The sequence below is a fragment of the Aythya marila genome (assembly GCF_965140915.1).
Source record: "Aythya marila genome assembly, chromosome: 2".
NCBI lineage: Eukaryota > Metazoa > Chordata > Aves > Anseriformes > Anatidae > Aythya > Aythya marila.
Window position 1 is genome coordinate 3475082 of NC_139043.1, and position 16102 is coordinate 3491183.

At 50.8% G+C, this 16102-nt stretch overlaps 1 protein-coding gene across 1 annotated transcript; it reads left to right on the forward strand.

Moving 5' to 3' along the window:
* Positions 1–1704: 1704 nt before the first annotated feature.
* On the forward strand, positions 1705–11171 carry KLHL40 (kelch like family member 40). Its single transcript, XM_082754723.1, has 6 exons — positions 1705–3043; positions 5607–5767; positions 7639–7746; positions 7876–8061; positions 8594–8740; positions 9516–11171. The coding sequence occupies exons 1-6, from the start codon at positions 1898–1900 to the stop codon at positions 9625–9627; spliced, it is 1860 nt and encodes a 619-aa protein (XP_082610849.1). The 5' UTR covers positions 1705–1897; the 3' UTR covers positions 9628–11171.
* The last annotated feature ends 4931 nt before the right edge of the window (positions 11172–16102 follow it).

Genomic DNA, 16102 nt, shown 5'->3' on the forward strand with positions numbered 1-16102 from the left:
GTGAAAAGGAAAACAAGCAGGGGTTCAAGGGAGATTAAAGGCAGAGGAGGAAAATCCCAAACAATAGCACAATCACACTGGATTTTGCTGGGAAAAATGAAAAAAAGAAAATAAAGAAGGAAGGGAGAGGGGAGGATGGGGTTGTCCAGTCCCAGACCTCTGGGAGCAAAGGAACATTTCTGAGGTATGACCCAGCTTAGAGATCAATGTTCATCCTTTCAGCCTGTCACAGATGAGCAGCCCAGATGAGTTTATGATCTGAGCTCTGAAAACAGTATGTGATTACTCCTCTGCTATATTGGTACTGCCTGGGATGCTGCTGGAACCTCACCAGTACTAGAGGGCTTCGTACCAGTATCGTTCCCTCCCTCTTCCCATTTACGTAGATAACAGTCATGGCACAAAGCATTTTTATAAGCACATCCATTCCAGAGCAAGTGGTTATGTGGCTTTAAATACACCGAGAAGAGTGGCTAATATTCTTGCATAGATTTAATTAGTTTGTTAATTAAATCTCTGCCATCTCTGAGTGTCAGAGAGCCCAGAGGGTCCATAATAATGGAGATAAAATGAAAGACTTATCTAGAAATTTCAGCATAGGTATAAACACTTATAGTTACTCTGCTCACCTATGCCTGCCAAAATTAATTTGCTTCCTTGAGAGCTCTTTAGGAAGAGCTGGGCCTGGACCAGCCACTTGAGGTCCCACGAGGCTTCTTTGACATCCAAGGACGTGGAAGCAGGATGCAGGACCTGATGGAGTCCTCAGCTTTCCTGGAGCATCAGCTGAGGGCCAGGGAGGCTCTAGGCCTCAGAATGGGGGTGCTCAATCTCAGTAGACCTTATCAGGAGACCCCCAGCTTGCAAGGAGATACCTGGGTTTAGATGCCTTAGTCTATGAGTTGAAGCCCACTGTTGGGATCTCTATATTTTGGGTTTGCTTCAGACATTCTCTCCACCACCAAAATGTGGAAAAGGTGGATTTATTAGTGGTGAGGTGTCCAGAGACGGTGCTGGTAGGGCCTACACACACAGTGCAGGCAACACAGGCACATCCCTCCCCCAGACTCCGGGGGTCTCCTCCTTTGGTAAGACTTTTTAAGTAACTTCCCACATAAGTCCCATACCCCATACACAGGTGTAAATAAAAAATTCACCTTCGTTCCCCATCCCCTTCCAGCCTCAAAAAGTGACTCCAGAGGAGAATAAAGGACAAACCCACGCGGAAAATCAGCCCAGGGGATGAGCTGTTTGGCCTCATGGGTGCCACAAAGCCCACACGAGACTCTCCCTTCTTGCATCTTTCCAGCGTTGACTTCATCGTCTATTCTTAGCACAGCAAAAGGCTTCGGAGTGGTCATTTAGTAGCGTTAGGAGGTCCCAGCCCTGCTGTTGATGACCCAGAAGGCAGATTAGGGGGGTTGATTCATCTGGAGGATGTTTTCCCCAAGCGTGGCGGCCGTGCCGTGGGGTCGCACGCGTCTTCCGTCATGGGACGGCGGCAGAAGCTCGCGTTCCCCCCGCGGTGACTCACGGGCTGCCAGGCCGCTCCTGAAGCATCGAGGCTGGAAGTACAGCTGTTCCCCCCGTCCCCTCCCTTCCCCCTTGTCCCATGTGTCATATTAGAGGGTGATCAGCTTACACATGCTGCAATATGGATTCCTAAGCTTTGTAGCGCAGTGGCTATATATAAAGCCCTGCGCTGCAAGCTGAAGTACACAGACAGCTGCGATAGCAGCGAGCCTTTCACATTCCCAGTGTGCTGACAGGCTGGAAGCAAGGGAGACCTGCTTTGAGTAAGTTTCTTTACCAGGGCACACAGACAGAAATATTCGTAAATCCACAGTTAGATTTGGTGAAAGGTTTGGGGAAAAAATAAGAACTTTTACTCTGCACTATGGGTTTGCCTTTCGATCAAGTGGAAGAACTGCGTCTCTACCAGCAAACTCTCCTCCAGGATGGACTCAAGGACATGTTGGACCACAATAAGTTTCTGGACTGTGTCTTGAAAGTCAAGGGGAAGGAGTTCCCCTGCCATCGGCTGGTGCTGGCGGCTTGCAGCCCATATTTCCGGGCGATGTTCCTCTCAGACATGGAGGAGAGCAAGAAGAAGGAGGTCAGCTTGGAAGATGTTGATCCAGATGTCATGGGTAAGATCCTCCATTATATCTACACCTCTGAGCTGGAGATCACAGAGCAGAACGTGCAGGACATCTTCTCCGTGGCCAACATGTTCCAGATCCCCTCCATCTTCACCGTCTGCGTGTCCTTCCTGCAGAAGCGGCTTTGCCTCAGCAACTGCTTGGCCATCTTCAGGCTGGGCTTGATGCTGGATTGTGCCCGGCTGGCCGTGGCAGCTCGCGATTTCATCTGCGATCGCTTTGCGCTGGTCTCCCGCGATGAGGAGTTCTACCAGCTCTCACCCGACGAGCTCATTGCCATCATCTCCAGTGACTCCCTCAACATCGAGAAAGAGGAGACTGTCTTCGAGGTGGTGATGAAGTGGGTGGGGACCAAGGACCGTGAGAGCCGGCAGAAGGCCCTGCCGGTCATCTTTGAAAGCATCCGCTTCCGCCTCATGCCCAAGGACTACATCAAGGACCACGTGGAGAAGCACGCCGTGGTGAAATCCAGCCCAGAGCTGCTCAAGAAACTACAGATGGTGAAGGATGCCCAGCAAGGCAAATTCACCGTGGTGAAGAAGAAGAAAGTGAAGAAAAGCAGTGAAAAGCAGGCAAAAGACAACGTTGTCAATGGAGCAGTAGAGGAGGAGGAAGATGCGGAGGAGGATGCCCTTCCAGGGATCCTAAATGACACGATGCGCTTTGGCATGTTCCTCCAGGACCTCATTTTCATGGTCAGTGACAGTGGAGCAGTGGCCTATGACCCCACTGCCAACGAGTGCTACTTTGCCTCCCTGTCTGCTCAAATCCCCAAGAACCACGTCAGTCTGGTGACCAAAGAGAATCAGATCTTCATTGTTGGAGGACTGTACTACAACGAGGACAGCAAAGAGGATCCCATGAGCTCCTACTTCCTGCAGGTACCAGCTTTATTTCTTTGTTGTTTCTTTGACCACTTAAGAGCACCACCAGATGCCAGTAATATCCGTTGTCATGTGATGCTAAAGTGAAGGTTGTAAATGAAGGTGAGACATCTAAACTGTTTTACTAGAGATTCTTAGCATTATATTTTTAATGGAGATCTCTCTGACAGGAGAGATCCAATATCCATCCCTTTTCAAATGCTCCTCTTGTCCCTGGGTGTTCTAGTTTCAGCTCAGCCTGCCTTGGCTGTTTCCTACCCTTCCTGTTGACCCCGTACGAATCCAGTAAATCCTATATCCTCTTCCCTTATACCCAGAAATCCTTTTGTACTTCTCCCATGGCTCACATCTGTTTTTGGAGGAAGCAGTAAAGCAATGAAAGGATAAAGCAAAGGGGAGGCCCCATGCTGAGACACACAATTTGGTCCTTTCCCTGCTTCATTGCGTGGGTAGGGCTGTGCACCCACACCATGTGTGGGTGTGTCACCTGGAAAGGGGCAGCATTTGGAGCCTGTGCAGCCTGTGAAATGAGGAGTTAGTGGGAAGAAACCGTGAAAGTGGCCCAGGAAAGTAGGATGGAGGGGAAAGGCAGTGGGAGTGCTGAGGGGAATGGCTCTTTGTGCTGAGCAGGAGCTTTGACCGCGGCAGATGTGGGCAGCTCCATCAGTTAGCAACCCAAAGCAGTCAAACAAGCTATGTCTAAAGATCAATACTCCTCCTGTTTTGTTGCTGATGAAGCAAGGTTGTATTGCCATGATTGCAGCAAGCAGGTCAAGGAAAGTGATTTTTCCTTTAATCAGGCACTTGTGAGGCCACATCTGGGTGCTGAGTCCAGGCTGGTGCTCCCCAGTACAAGGAGGACGTTGAGGTACTGGTGTGGGTCCAGCGGAGGCCACTAAGGTGGTTAGGGCTGGAGAAGAGAAGCATCTGGGTCTTGTCAGCCAGGAGAAGAGGAGGGGACGATCTCATTGATGTCTGCAGCTCCTTAATGGGGTACATCATGGCCATTTTTAGCTGTTTTCCCCCAAAAAAAGGGGTCAGTGGTGCCTTCACAGCCTGCTCTGACACTCCTGCATGGGAAAAGCAGACACGTCCCAGGGCTGGAAGGTGCTGTCAGTTTGTGGGTGTATGATTTGTTTCCATCAGTTCCCTTTACATAGGTCATAGTTCCTATAGGAATACGATGTTCTTCTGAGCCTTTTTCAGCTGGAACTTCACACAGATATAGGCAGGCAGCTGTGTGATAAACCCTTGAACCACGGTGTCAGTGCAGCAGCATCTTACATCTTCTAACTCTGTTTCTATCCTCTGTTTTCGTGTTCCTCCTGCTGAGAGGTCAGGGATAGTTTAGACTTGAGGACAAGCACCGATGTATATAAACGCTGATAAATCCCAGAGGCCTTGCACATTTTGGCAGGAACAAAATGATTCCGTTGACATTCCAGATGGAAAAGGGTATCCTTTATTTGTCACTTCTAAGATTTATGCCTTGAAAACAATGCTGAAGCCATCGAGAAGCAGGAACTCTCCTGGTGACCGGGCTGCTCGGGTCTGTGCTATAAATAACAGAAATGTGGGCCACAGCTTACACAGAGACAACAGCCACAGGCCTCCAGCTGAGGCTGAATTTTGGAGGCAGCCCAGCAAGCTGGAGCTCCACGGCGCTTCGGGCAGTGCTTCAGCCCAGCTTCCTCATGCAGAGGCCCCCCAAACGGGCTGCTAGAGGTCACCCCAGGCTTAATACGTGATGCTGCCAAGATGTGTTAAAAATATTGCCCCGGTTTGCAAGTCCCACCACGTCCAAAGAGCCCCCAGCCCCATGCTGTGTCATAATCCTTCACGCCTTTTTTTTCTGGTGGGAAGTGGGGTAATGCCTTGGTCCACAGATGTCTAAGGACTTTGCCATCTGACCTACTGGCATTTTATGGATTAATCTCCGTGTCTGGTGGGTGGGATGCACACACCGTGGTCAGCATGAAGAGCTCTGGTCTTTGCAACGTGATCTCAGCTTCATCTGAAGATGTTGGGTACATAGGTGTTGTGTAAATACCGTTTGTGCCAATAGACACACACGTTTCATCTCTTACACCAAGGTGGTAGAGGACACCAGTATCTTGAGAAGCAGAGGAGGAACACAGTAACTGAGCTTTGCCAGAAAGAGGGAGAATTGGTGGGAGGAGAAGGCATTTTACTCTTCAGTGTTTCAGCTCCTCCAGTCCCAGGAACTATTTTTAATTAGGTCCAACATGAGACTCTCCTATCCAAAGACAACCAAGCTTGTTCCAAGCCAAGGCTTTGGTGTACGGAGCAGAAAACGTTCCTGCTCATGCATCTCTGCTCTTACACCTTGTCATAAAACACAGCTGGTGATGTGTGACTTGGATTTGCACTGAGATTCCCTGTCCTGCACCAGATGCAGCATCAGGGGCAAAGCATGGGCAGAAGGTGTCTGTTGGGGTGATGAGCAGCACATGGGAACAGCCCTGCTCTTAGCCTCTGGCTCTTCATTAAGCCAAGACGCCGGGAGAGCACACACTAACGAGTATGTGTTTCCTTTCAGTACGACCATCTGGATGCAGACTGGCTGGGCATGCCCCCCCTGCCCTCCCCTCGCTGCCTCTTTGGCCTGGGAGAGGCAGAAAACTCCATTTTTGTGGTCGGAGGGAAAGAACTGAAGGAGGGAGAGAAGACCTTGGATTCGGTCCTGTGCTACGACCGGCTGTAAGTGTCCACGTGTGAGTGAGAGGCAGGAGGTGGCTGGCAGGAGAAGGTGAGGCAGCTGCCGTGAAAAATGACCCCAGTTCTTCAGGGACCAGGTTTAGAGACAGAGCTTGATCTCTGCACCTCGATGCTGGGACCACGGGGAGCAATTTGAGATGAACCTTGGGGCTCCGAGCTGCCCCTCTCCAGCTGCTTCGTTTGTTCTAATTGAAGCTCCCAGGGTGGGAGCCATACCTGGGATATTAAATTATCAAGGACTGAACTTAGCAGATGCTCACGTGGCACCTGCATGGAGGAGCGAGGGGAGTTTTTCCTTCTGCTCTTGCCCATTGGTTCGCGTTTTGGTGACCTTCACTGTGGTCTCACAGGGAGTGGTTTTGTACAGGAAAGCTTGTTTTGAAACTATTCAGACGTGGCACTGAATGGTCCACCCTGATTGATATCAGGCTTAATATATGATTATTTTTGCACAATGGGCTCTGAACCATGTTATGTCATGAGCTATATTAAAACTGACCATCCTGTTCTGCTCGCAGGAGGCAGAAATATCCAAAGAGTTCTCCTCTCTGCCCTAAAGAAGCACAGTGGTAGGTGTTAACAAGCCTTTGGTCAGCTTATATTTAGATTTGTGTGCTCCAAAATCTGTTTTATAGGCAGAGATTTGAAACCAGTTTAATTTCCCAACAGTAGGGTATTTATTGCCCCTCTGGGACATATCTCGTGTCCCCTTGCTGCTCGCTCGGGGGTGGCTTAAATATTGGCTGGAGGCTGGCAGAGAGATGATCAGCACCACTCCTATTTCTGGTGTTATTTGGGTAAAAACGTCAACAGTAACAAACCTGGAGAGAAAAAATTGCTGGTCTATAATAGCAACTATTTCCCTAGAGTGGTTGGGCAATTAGGAAGCACTCGGAACTCAGGCATCTCCATTCTTAGGTAAAATAAAGTGCCATATTTTGAGGGGTTCATCCTACATCAATAAAAATTGGGGATGACTCTAAGCAACGTGGATATCAACAGCCAGATCTTGAGAAATTGGTCAGCCCTATTTGTGCCTGTACACCTGCCCACTGAATGTAGCTGTTTAATCGATGATGAGTCTTCCCTTGGGTCCAGATCACCACAAATGCCCCCAAATTTTAGTTGTTTCCATTTTGGGCTGCTGCTACCCAACGTAAACAACAAGGATGTAAAAATAAAGGTGTCAAAGCCCTGCCTGAGGACAGAGCTGGAGGGTCTGCCGTGGAAAAGCAGTGGGTATCCTAGCAGAGGCACCGCTTTGGGGTTTCCAAATCTTTTAGCTACGTCCTCAGCTCAGCTGCCCTGGAGCTAGCTCAGAGACTTCAGCACAATCCCACACTCCAAAATGTGGATGCAACCACCTTGGTGGCTGCTGGCAAACCAAAGCACTTTAAAATCAAAGGTCATGGTAAAAAAACAAAAAAAGAAAAAAGAGAGAAATTTGTCCTCAGAATATTGCACGCTTAAGTCTCTTGGATTTTTATTTTTTACATAATGCTGAAATCTCTGTCTCATCTGTATTTGGCTGGTAATGCTTGTAAATGATGTGAGGCCCTAGGAGAAGGCACTGTTTATGCACAAAACCCAGAAGTAGAGGATGCTGCAGAAAAGGATGAGCATTAGCATAAGCATCTGGCATGTTTTATGTTTGATCTTCCTTTTTTTTTTTTTTTAGGATGACAAAATTTACTGGTTCAGCATTATCTCATTGGAAGACTCCTATTTTTAAGACACTTTGTTTTCCATTAGTCAGGATCTGCACTCACCTCCAGGTCTGGAAAGTGCCCTGTGCTCTGGGCCTCACCCAGCAAGCTACAAATCCTCTTGCCTCCCATCTTTCCCTGATCCAGGTCCTTCAAGTGGGGTGAAGCCGATTCCCTCCCCTATGCGGTCTACGGTCACGCGGTGGTGTCCCACAAGGACCTCGTCTACGTCATTGGTGGCAAAGGAAGCGACAAGTAAGTCAAAAACCAAGAGAAACCAAGGAGTCATCCCCCAAACTAGAGGGAGGGCAGAGCATGAGTCAGTACCTCCTGCAGTGCCAAGCAGGTGAGTGAGCGAGTCTCCTCTCTCTCCTCTTTCTCTAGGAAGTGCCTGAAGAACATGTGTGTCTACAACCCCAACAAATTCGAGTGGAAGGAGCTGGCTCCCATGAAAACTGCCCGCTCGCTGTTCGGAGCCACGGTGCACAAAGACAAAATCTACGTGGCGGCTGGTGTGACCGACTCCGGCCTGACCAACTCGGTGGAAGTGTACGACATCGCCACCAACAAGTATGTACCTGAGCACACCTTCAGGGCCTAATTACAAGCTGTGGATTTATATTAAGCAGCTTCCAACCCTCCAGGAGTTTCTTTGCAACTCCTCATCCCAGTTTCTCCCAGTCTGTATTTTTCAGACCACTGGGAATCAGTGAGACCACTGTGTTTGGGCTGTGGATCATGCCAGGCTCACACTCAAAGTGGTTTCATCAAGTGGTCAGCTTCTTAGGTACTTTGCAGGGCTGTAGCTTCATCTTGTCATCTTTGTCCTGTGCAAGAGATGTGTTTCCTGACTCAGGGTGGGTTTTGTGGCCACATCCAGCCCCTGGAACATGCTGGTCCATGCTGGGTGAGCACCACAGCTCAGCTACTCACGGAGAAATGAAGTTGAGCTACGATGATGGAAACACCTCCCTAGCACCAGGCAGTGTATGATCCCATCCCGTGTAAACCTACACAAGTTAATCTGCTGCTAGTTAATTCAGTTGCTGATGATGACAGGGGTTGGCAGGGTGCCCTAACGTGTCCCCTCTTGACATGGCAGGTGGGACACCTTCACCGAGTTCCCGCAGGAGCGCAGCTCTGTCAGCCTGGTGAGCCTGGCTGGGGTGCTCTACCTGCTCGGGGGCTTCGCCACGGTGGAGACGGAGTCGGGAGAGCTGGTGCCAACGGAGCTGAACGACGTTTGGAGGTGATGACCTTCCCTGGGGCTCTCCGTGGTGGTATGGGAGATGGGGGGGACGTTACTCAGCAAAAGCCACCGAGGGAACAGATAGTTTGTGTTTCTTGATGCCTTCAGCATGTTGGTGTTGCCTCAGCACGAGGCTGAAGGCTCAGCATGGGGGCTCTGGGTGAGGTGTTTGCCCTGTGCTGTGCTGGAGGGCACGTTAGGCAATTCAGTGATTTCTCCCAGCCTCGTACAGCAACACACCAGGCAAAATCTGCTCCTTCAGCTTTTTCCTGAACTGACATTTTGTTTGGAGCTGGTTCCAGACCTCCCCTCTGGCTCGAAGCCGTGTTTGTGCAATGAGCGCTCTCCCCGGGAAGAGCCAGTGCTCAGGATGGAAGTGAGATTGTCTTACGTGGGAGCAGAGAAGCAGTCAGAAAACACTTTCTGACAGCTGCTAATGCAGGGCTAGCTCCTGTCCTTCAGCTCTGTGGCTCTAGAGCACCCTCAGCAGGCATCTCCTGGCCTTCACCAGAGATGTTCAATCTTGACATCAAGCATCAAGCCATTTCCAGTGGAAGTGGTGTCTCCTGTGAGACCATGAGCTGATATCTGCACATCCTAGCCTGTTGAACCAAAGTATATCAGGGCTGAAAGTCCCCATGGTACCCCCACAGTGACCAAAAACCCTCCATTGGACACCACCCCGCACCCTAGGCCTCCCAGCACTACAGAGAGCAGCTGAAGTGGGGAGGGAAGATGCTTTCCTCACCACAACTCTCCCTCTGTCTCTCCCCAGATACGACGAAGAGCAGAAGAAGTGGGAAGGGGTCCTCCGGGAGATCCAGTACGCCTCTGGTGCCACCTTCCTTCCCGTGCGCCTCAACGTTTTGCGGCTAACGAAGATGTAGTGGGGCAGGATTTACTTCTTCCACTGGGGTCTGGGACAAGGAGGGACGGGGGGAGGTGAGGCCATGCGTAGCAGCACAGAGACATGGCAGGTTTCTCTAGATACCGTGCAGGACATTGCATCTGTGATTGGTACCATTTTACTTCATCAAATGGGAAAGGGGGAAATTATCTTGAGGCATTATGGGAATTTAATGGTATTATGGGAATTTAATTTAATTCTAGTTCACTAGATTACTACAGAAGGGCCCTAGCACCTGCATGGAGCTGGGGTAGAGTTACAAACATGGAACAATGAGCTACTCCGGGACAAAAAGATTGTACTTCTGTTCCACTTCAGGTTTCTTCCGATCTTCTCAACCACTGTTGAAGCTCCCCAACCAAGAGTGGAGGCAGAAAGTGGGTCTGAAGGAATTAAGCTGATGTTTTCCCAGACAGAGATGTCTCTAATATATTTATTTCCTCACCTGAGGTGTGGTGCTAGAGCTCACCTTGGAGGGGAAAAGGAAGAGGCGAAGGCTAGTGGTGCAGGTGACACGTGGGGGGACTTGGATGAGTTCCCAAGAGATGCAGGTTGTTGGGATGAGACAGTTAAAAGAAAAAAGGCACGTGAGCATGGGCAGCGGAAATCTGTAGGACATTGCAATGAAAAGAAAAAAAGTTTTGGTTCTTCATCTCCATCCTGACTTTGGACTGAAGAGATGTAAAGAGCTAAAGACTGCAGGAGGGGGAGAGTCATGCTAGGAGTAAGGTAGGGAAGGGAAGAGAGACAGGCAGGGAGGGCCGTGAGCACTCATCTCCATCTTTTTGGGCTCCCCATCTTCAATCACAGATCACATTGTCCTGACCTACGGTTGGACAAATGCTGTTTTTCAGGGAAAGGTTTTTTTTTATTTATGCTGTCTTTCATTTTTATTGTTCTGAACTTTTTTCTTTCTTTTTTTTTTTTTTTTTTTTTAACACTATTCTAATTTGCAGAATTCTTGGAGATCTCAGCCGTGTTTGGCTCAAAGAGAGCTTCCTACTGAGAAAAAAATGCATTGTGTTTTTTTTTTTTTTTAAGTTATCATAATGATGTTTTGATAGAAACATGACTGTACTGGCAGCAGGACAAAGATCTGTTAGAGCAAAAATCTAATGATGTCCATGCTGCCTGACCAGTGGTTTATTTAAAAATAAATCTTTAAAATGTTTCAAAAGAAATTCCCTTTGTCTGCATGCTTATAGAGCCGTAACTGAATGTCCACAGCAACTAAACACAAGGACCAAGCAAAAGCTGTGCTGAACACATCCAGCAAACCAGCCCCATGGAGAGCCCTAGCAGAGACCCAGATTTTATTCTTATTTTCTTGCATTTCGGAGCTGAAACTTAATGCTCATATCCTTAAAGCTTTTCCCTGTAGATATGAGGACTAGAGGCTTACCTAGGGAAAGGAAGAGGAAAGCCAGCTGGATGCTTACACACCATCATGATGCAGTGAGCGGGGGTGACGATAAAAAAACAATAAATACAAACCTTGTAAACGCCCTGAAAGTGGCATGAAAATTACGGTATCAAAAGTCTGGCTGATTTGTCTAGCTCAAAATGAAGTCTCGGAGAAACTAAAACATGTTTGGAGGTAAAGACCATTTTGCATGAGTAAAGGAACCAGAGCATTGTCAAAAGAATCTCGAAAGATTCTTTCCTGGGGGAAATGTGGGCCCTTTGAAGTCAAGGGGAGCACTGCTGTGTCTTGGTAAGTTGCTGTGGTGTGGTCCCTCAATAACAGCTCGAGAAGTGGTGATTAAGCCAGGTCCACATCCTCAGTCCTCTCCCCTTGCAGCTGTCCGCTGGGGATATGGTTAACGGGAGGTGAGCGCTCGTGTGCAGTTCACATCCTTTATGAAGCCCTGAGAGACGCCACTGCTGGCACAGGGCAAGAAAAGATAAAAGAAAAAAAAGGCAATTTTATAAAAGAAGAGCTTGAAATATCCCATCGCTTGAGCAACAAGGGCAAGCTCTCAGAGTCTGCAAGCCAGAGTTGGCCCAAGGAAGGCAGAAGATTTGCACAACGCCAAGCAAAAGTCTGGCCCAGGGAGGTTCACCACCTCCTCGCCAAGAGACTGCTTCAGTTCAAAGGAAATCATAAGGAAGAAACGCCAGCAGGAACACCCAGGGAGGCATCACTCCTTGCTGCTGCCCCGTGGTTTCCTGGCTGAGATGCACACAGCTCCATCAGCACAGGTCCCCCCGGGTATCTTCTCCAGGCAATGCTAGCTGTAGAGGAGCAGGTACATCCCATGGGTGCAGCAAAATCACCTCGTCTTCCATTAGCTTCCCAACATCGGCGCTGACATCAGCTGGCGAGGTTCCCACAGCTCCATTTCCAATCAATGAAGGTGCTGCGTGCCTTTGGATGGGTTCCTCGCTTTCTCCACTGCCTGCAGAGGTGCTCAGGAAGCCTCATCTCTTAGTTCACCCAAAGCTCGTGCAGCCGGTAGGACCTAGGAGCTCAGTCCTCACCCCTCCTAACACCCCCGGGGCTGCAAGCATCGAGCTGTTTCCTCCACCCACTCATCACCCTTCCCTGAAAAGCTACTTTTTGTTGGCCCACAACAGTCCAGTTGCCTCACACAGACTGCTCAGACACCTCCCACCAAACCCAACGCGACATCCACGCGTGTGAGGCACCAGCAGAAGCGAGACCCTGCCCTAAGAACAAAGAAAGCGGCGGAGCTTTAGGCTTTCTTTTATAAAAGACAAATCGTTTATTGATTCAGTCCTTCCACTTTGCAACCTCTTTGGTAACAGTCGTAACACTTCCAGACTGGGAGAACGCGGTGGAAAGGCCCGGTTCTGTCCTCTCACCACTTCCAGAGCTCAGCGACCCCTGAACGTGCCTTGGTGAGAGGCCAAAAGCAGGTTTCAAAGCACGACCAAGGACCATGGCCTCTAGGGACACCCCCGAACAGCCCGTCGTGGCTCGTCTTGCTCGCCGGTGGCCCAGAGAGCAGCTCCAGCACCCCCAGGCAGAAGATGGCTCAGGCTGGGGCCGCGGTGCCAAGGCTGGCTGTGAGCTGTGCCCTGGAAGGCAGCTTTGAAGCACCTCTTGGGACCTCCCGGACAATCAACGGGGCCAAGACCACAGCAAGAGTCGCCCGTTCCTGCAGCCTTGCCCCGGTGGCCCCGTGACGATGGGCTAAACCGGCAGCCTCAGCCTCCCCCTCCTCACACCGTCCCAAAGAGAGTAACTGCTGTACTTGGCGTTAAAGATAAACATATATTGATTACACATGGTCATAAAAAAAAAAAAAAGTAATAATAATAATAATAATACATTTCCTAGAACATTACTTAAGACGCTTCCGAAAAGCATCCACGCTTCCCCTCCCCTCCCCGTCTTCCCTTATCTATACAGAATAAAGTGCTTCGTTTAGGTTGTTCACACTAGTAGAGCCACCGATACACTCTTTAACTTGGCATGTTTGGGCAACCGGTACTGAATGCCGCAAAATAATACAGAGCCGAACACCAGGCATGAGAAACTAGTTTTGAGGCAAGTGCTTGGGGTTTCGTTCGTTTCCTTCAAGTTCCATGCTACCGAGGTTGTTCTTATTTTTTATTTTTTTTTTTTTTGTTCCTGTTTTTCAACAATTTTCTTCCTTTGTGAGTTCGACCCAACTCCGGCGTGGTTGCGTGTCATTAAGCGGGGCTGCGTGCGGGGAAGCTCTCTCCGTCCGTGTGAACCAAGGGCGTCTGTCCATCTGTCCTTCCCTCTTGACTTCAGGCGAACCAAGAGTTTAATCAGTGGAGTTGTCTAGCAGCGGATGCTCGTCTCTATTGCACTGTCACAGCCGTTCCCTCCCACCGTCCGTCCACCCATCACCTTCCCACCGCGCTTGGGTTATGGCTGTGGTCCGAAGGGCCAGCCGTACCTCATGGGCATTATGAGGCTAACTGGTCTGTGCTACCAGGCTCCTGGGATATAGAAAAACAAAAACAACCCTCCCTGCGTGGCTCCCTCCCTCCCCAGAGTTCAAAGCAAAGGGAAAAGAAAACCCAAAACGCCGCCAGGTCCGTTGCCTTGCGGTCTGCTCGCGGGTAGGCGCGATGGAAACCAAGCCCCTCTCCACCCTCACGGTCTGTCGAAGAAGGGATGTGAGAGATTAAGGTGCAAGAGTTAAAAAATAATAATAATAATAATAAAATAAAATATAAAAAGCTTGAAAACAACGGACCCAACTCCTCCGCCCCGTCTAACCCAATGGGGGCTGACGGGGGCCGACCGGGGTGGATGTGGGACGAGGCGCTGTGGGAGCGACTCGTTTGAGCTCTTAGTACGTTAATGAAAACCAGACACGACGAGACACATCGGGACTGAGTCAGGGCGTAGACAAAAGGGCTCGGAGGCTGTGTAGGACTCCTGGGAGCTGCCCAGGCCTCGGAGAGGGGAGGGAGCAGCAGGGATCTGGTTCTCCAAAGTGCTGTGTGCATGGTCACATCTCGACGTCTCCAAGCGGCTCTCCGGGCAGGCTCTCGAAGGGGACTGGAGGTGGTTGAGAGCAGTCGTTGGGTTTTCCATGGACCAGGAATTTTTTTGAGGGCCAACTCTTCCCACCTGAGCCCAAGGCGGCTTCATCAGCCTCGAGGAGGAGCTGTCATCTCCTGGTGACATCTGAGCGGGACAGGTCCTCGCTGGGAGAGGAAGAGCTGGGGCAGGGATGGGGAAAGCCACCTCCAGGTGAGCGGTACGAGGGGGCATGCGTTGGTGTAGGGATTTACTTGGGGGGAGAAGTCTGCCAGGCAGGCAGGCTGATGGGCTCCGTCACAGAAGACCATACAGGCAAGGTGAAGTCTCCTTGGGGTGCGGGCTCCCGTCCTGTCTCAATGCCAAGTGCAAGGGGAAGGAAACCCAAGGGAGCCCAAGGGGAAGGGGTCTGGAAGGCAGAGAAGGAGGAGACAGCATGGACCACTCTACTGAGGCCCTCCAACATCTCCAAGGGTATCACTGAAAGTGCCTCCAAAGCAATTACTTTCCAGGCTGGGTCATGGTCCCTTCAAAAAGCCAATGGCCCCAAGAACCGAGAGCCCGTGTCCCTCACAGGTGGGAGCTGGAGAAGGGAGCTGGAGAAGGGGAGAGCGGGCTCTCCCCTGTCCCAGTGAGGCTGCTGGCTCTGCACAACCCCATCCAGCAGAGCTCCTGAGCACATGGATGAGCCCTCCTGGCTACGCGGGGGCAGGTTTAGAAGTGCCCAAGCGCTTTGCTAGCTTGGTCCAGGAGACGAAGCGCAAAGACTTCGCGCAGAGCCAGGCGTGGATCACCCTCCCCAGCACCCCGACACTGCCCAGACCGAGGTGTGAATGAGAAAGGGCTCCTGCAGTGTCCTCTCTACCTCCTTAACTACCACCAGACCTCCTCCACAACCTGACCACATCCACACACATCTGCTGGCCTGGGCAGCTGCAACGAGCCCCACTTCTTGCCTGGCACCTCTCTGCCCGGGCTGGGGGCTCTGCGGTGCTCCCAGCTCACCCCGACCCAGACCAGGGGCATTTTCCTGGGCAGAGAGACCATGAAGACATGGTCAGATCAACGCGTGACACCCCAAGGTAAATCACAGCAGCAAGAGACCCACCTTGGACCCCCGGCATCCGACAAAAAAAAAAAAAAAAAAAAGACAAAAAAAGAAAACAGCAAAACCTCCCCGGCTTTGCCGCTCCCCACCACAATTCCTCTTCTCCCCCGCTGGCATGAAGCCAGGCTGAAAAAGTGAAATCCAAGACCAGCTCAACTTCAACATCATTCAGCTCACTGGGAGAGGAACACGCAAGGACAAGGTGGCTGGAAAGGTGCTAACCCACACCGTGGGGCAAGACTGAGCCAACCGCAGCCCTTTTCGGGACAACACGGGCACATCGGGGTCCCCTCAAGGGGCTGCCAACCCTACAGGGAGGGGAAGCTTGGTAGAGCAATGTGGGCTTTCCTGGCATGGCAAGAAGTTGGAGGATGGGACGTCAACGGGCTGACCAGGGTCTAATCCTTGGGATGAGACCCAGCAGCTCCCAGCCTGGAGCTCCCCCATGGGTCAGGGGTTTATTCGAATTGTTAAGGCACTATTCTGGGCTGATTCTGCCGAGAACGGGCTGCGTCCCGCTCCTCCATCCCGGAGCCACCCTCCCACGGGTCCCGAGGCCATCTGAGCTCCTCCAAGGCCACCCTGCAAACTCCAGAGCATCCCCAGCAAGCCGGCTCTCACTGGGACCAGAAGAAAACCCCCCAAAACCCCCAAAACCAAAGGGGCAGCTGGCTGCTGATGCCCCAGGACACAGCACCGGTGTTTGTGCTTTTGCCTATCGGGGAGGAAAACCTGTGTTGGGGCAGGAAGACGAGGCGAGGGCTGCTGATGGCTCTCCAACGGGGACATCTCCTCGCCAAAGGCCACCAGGGCCAGCGGGAAGCTCTTGCACGGTGCCCACCTCAACTCTCGGGGAAAGGG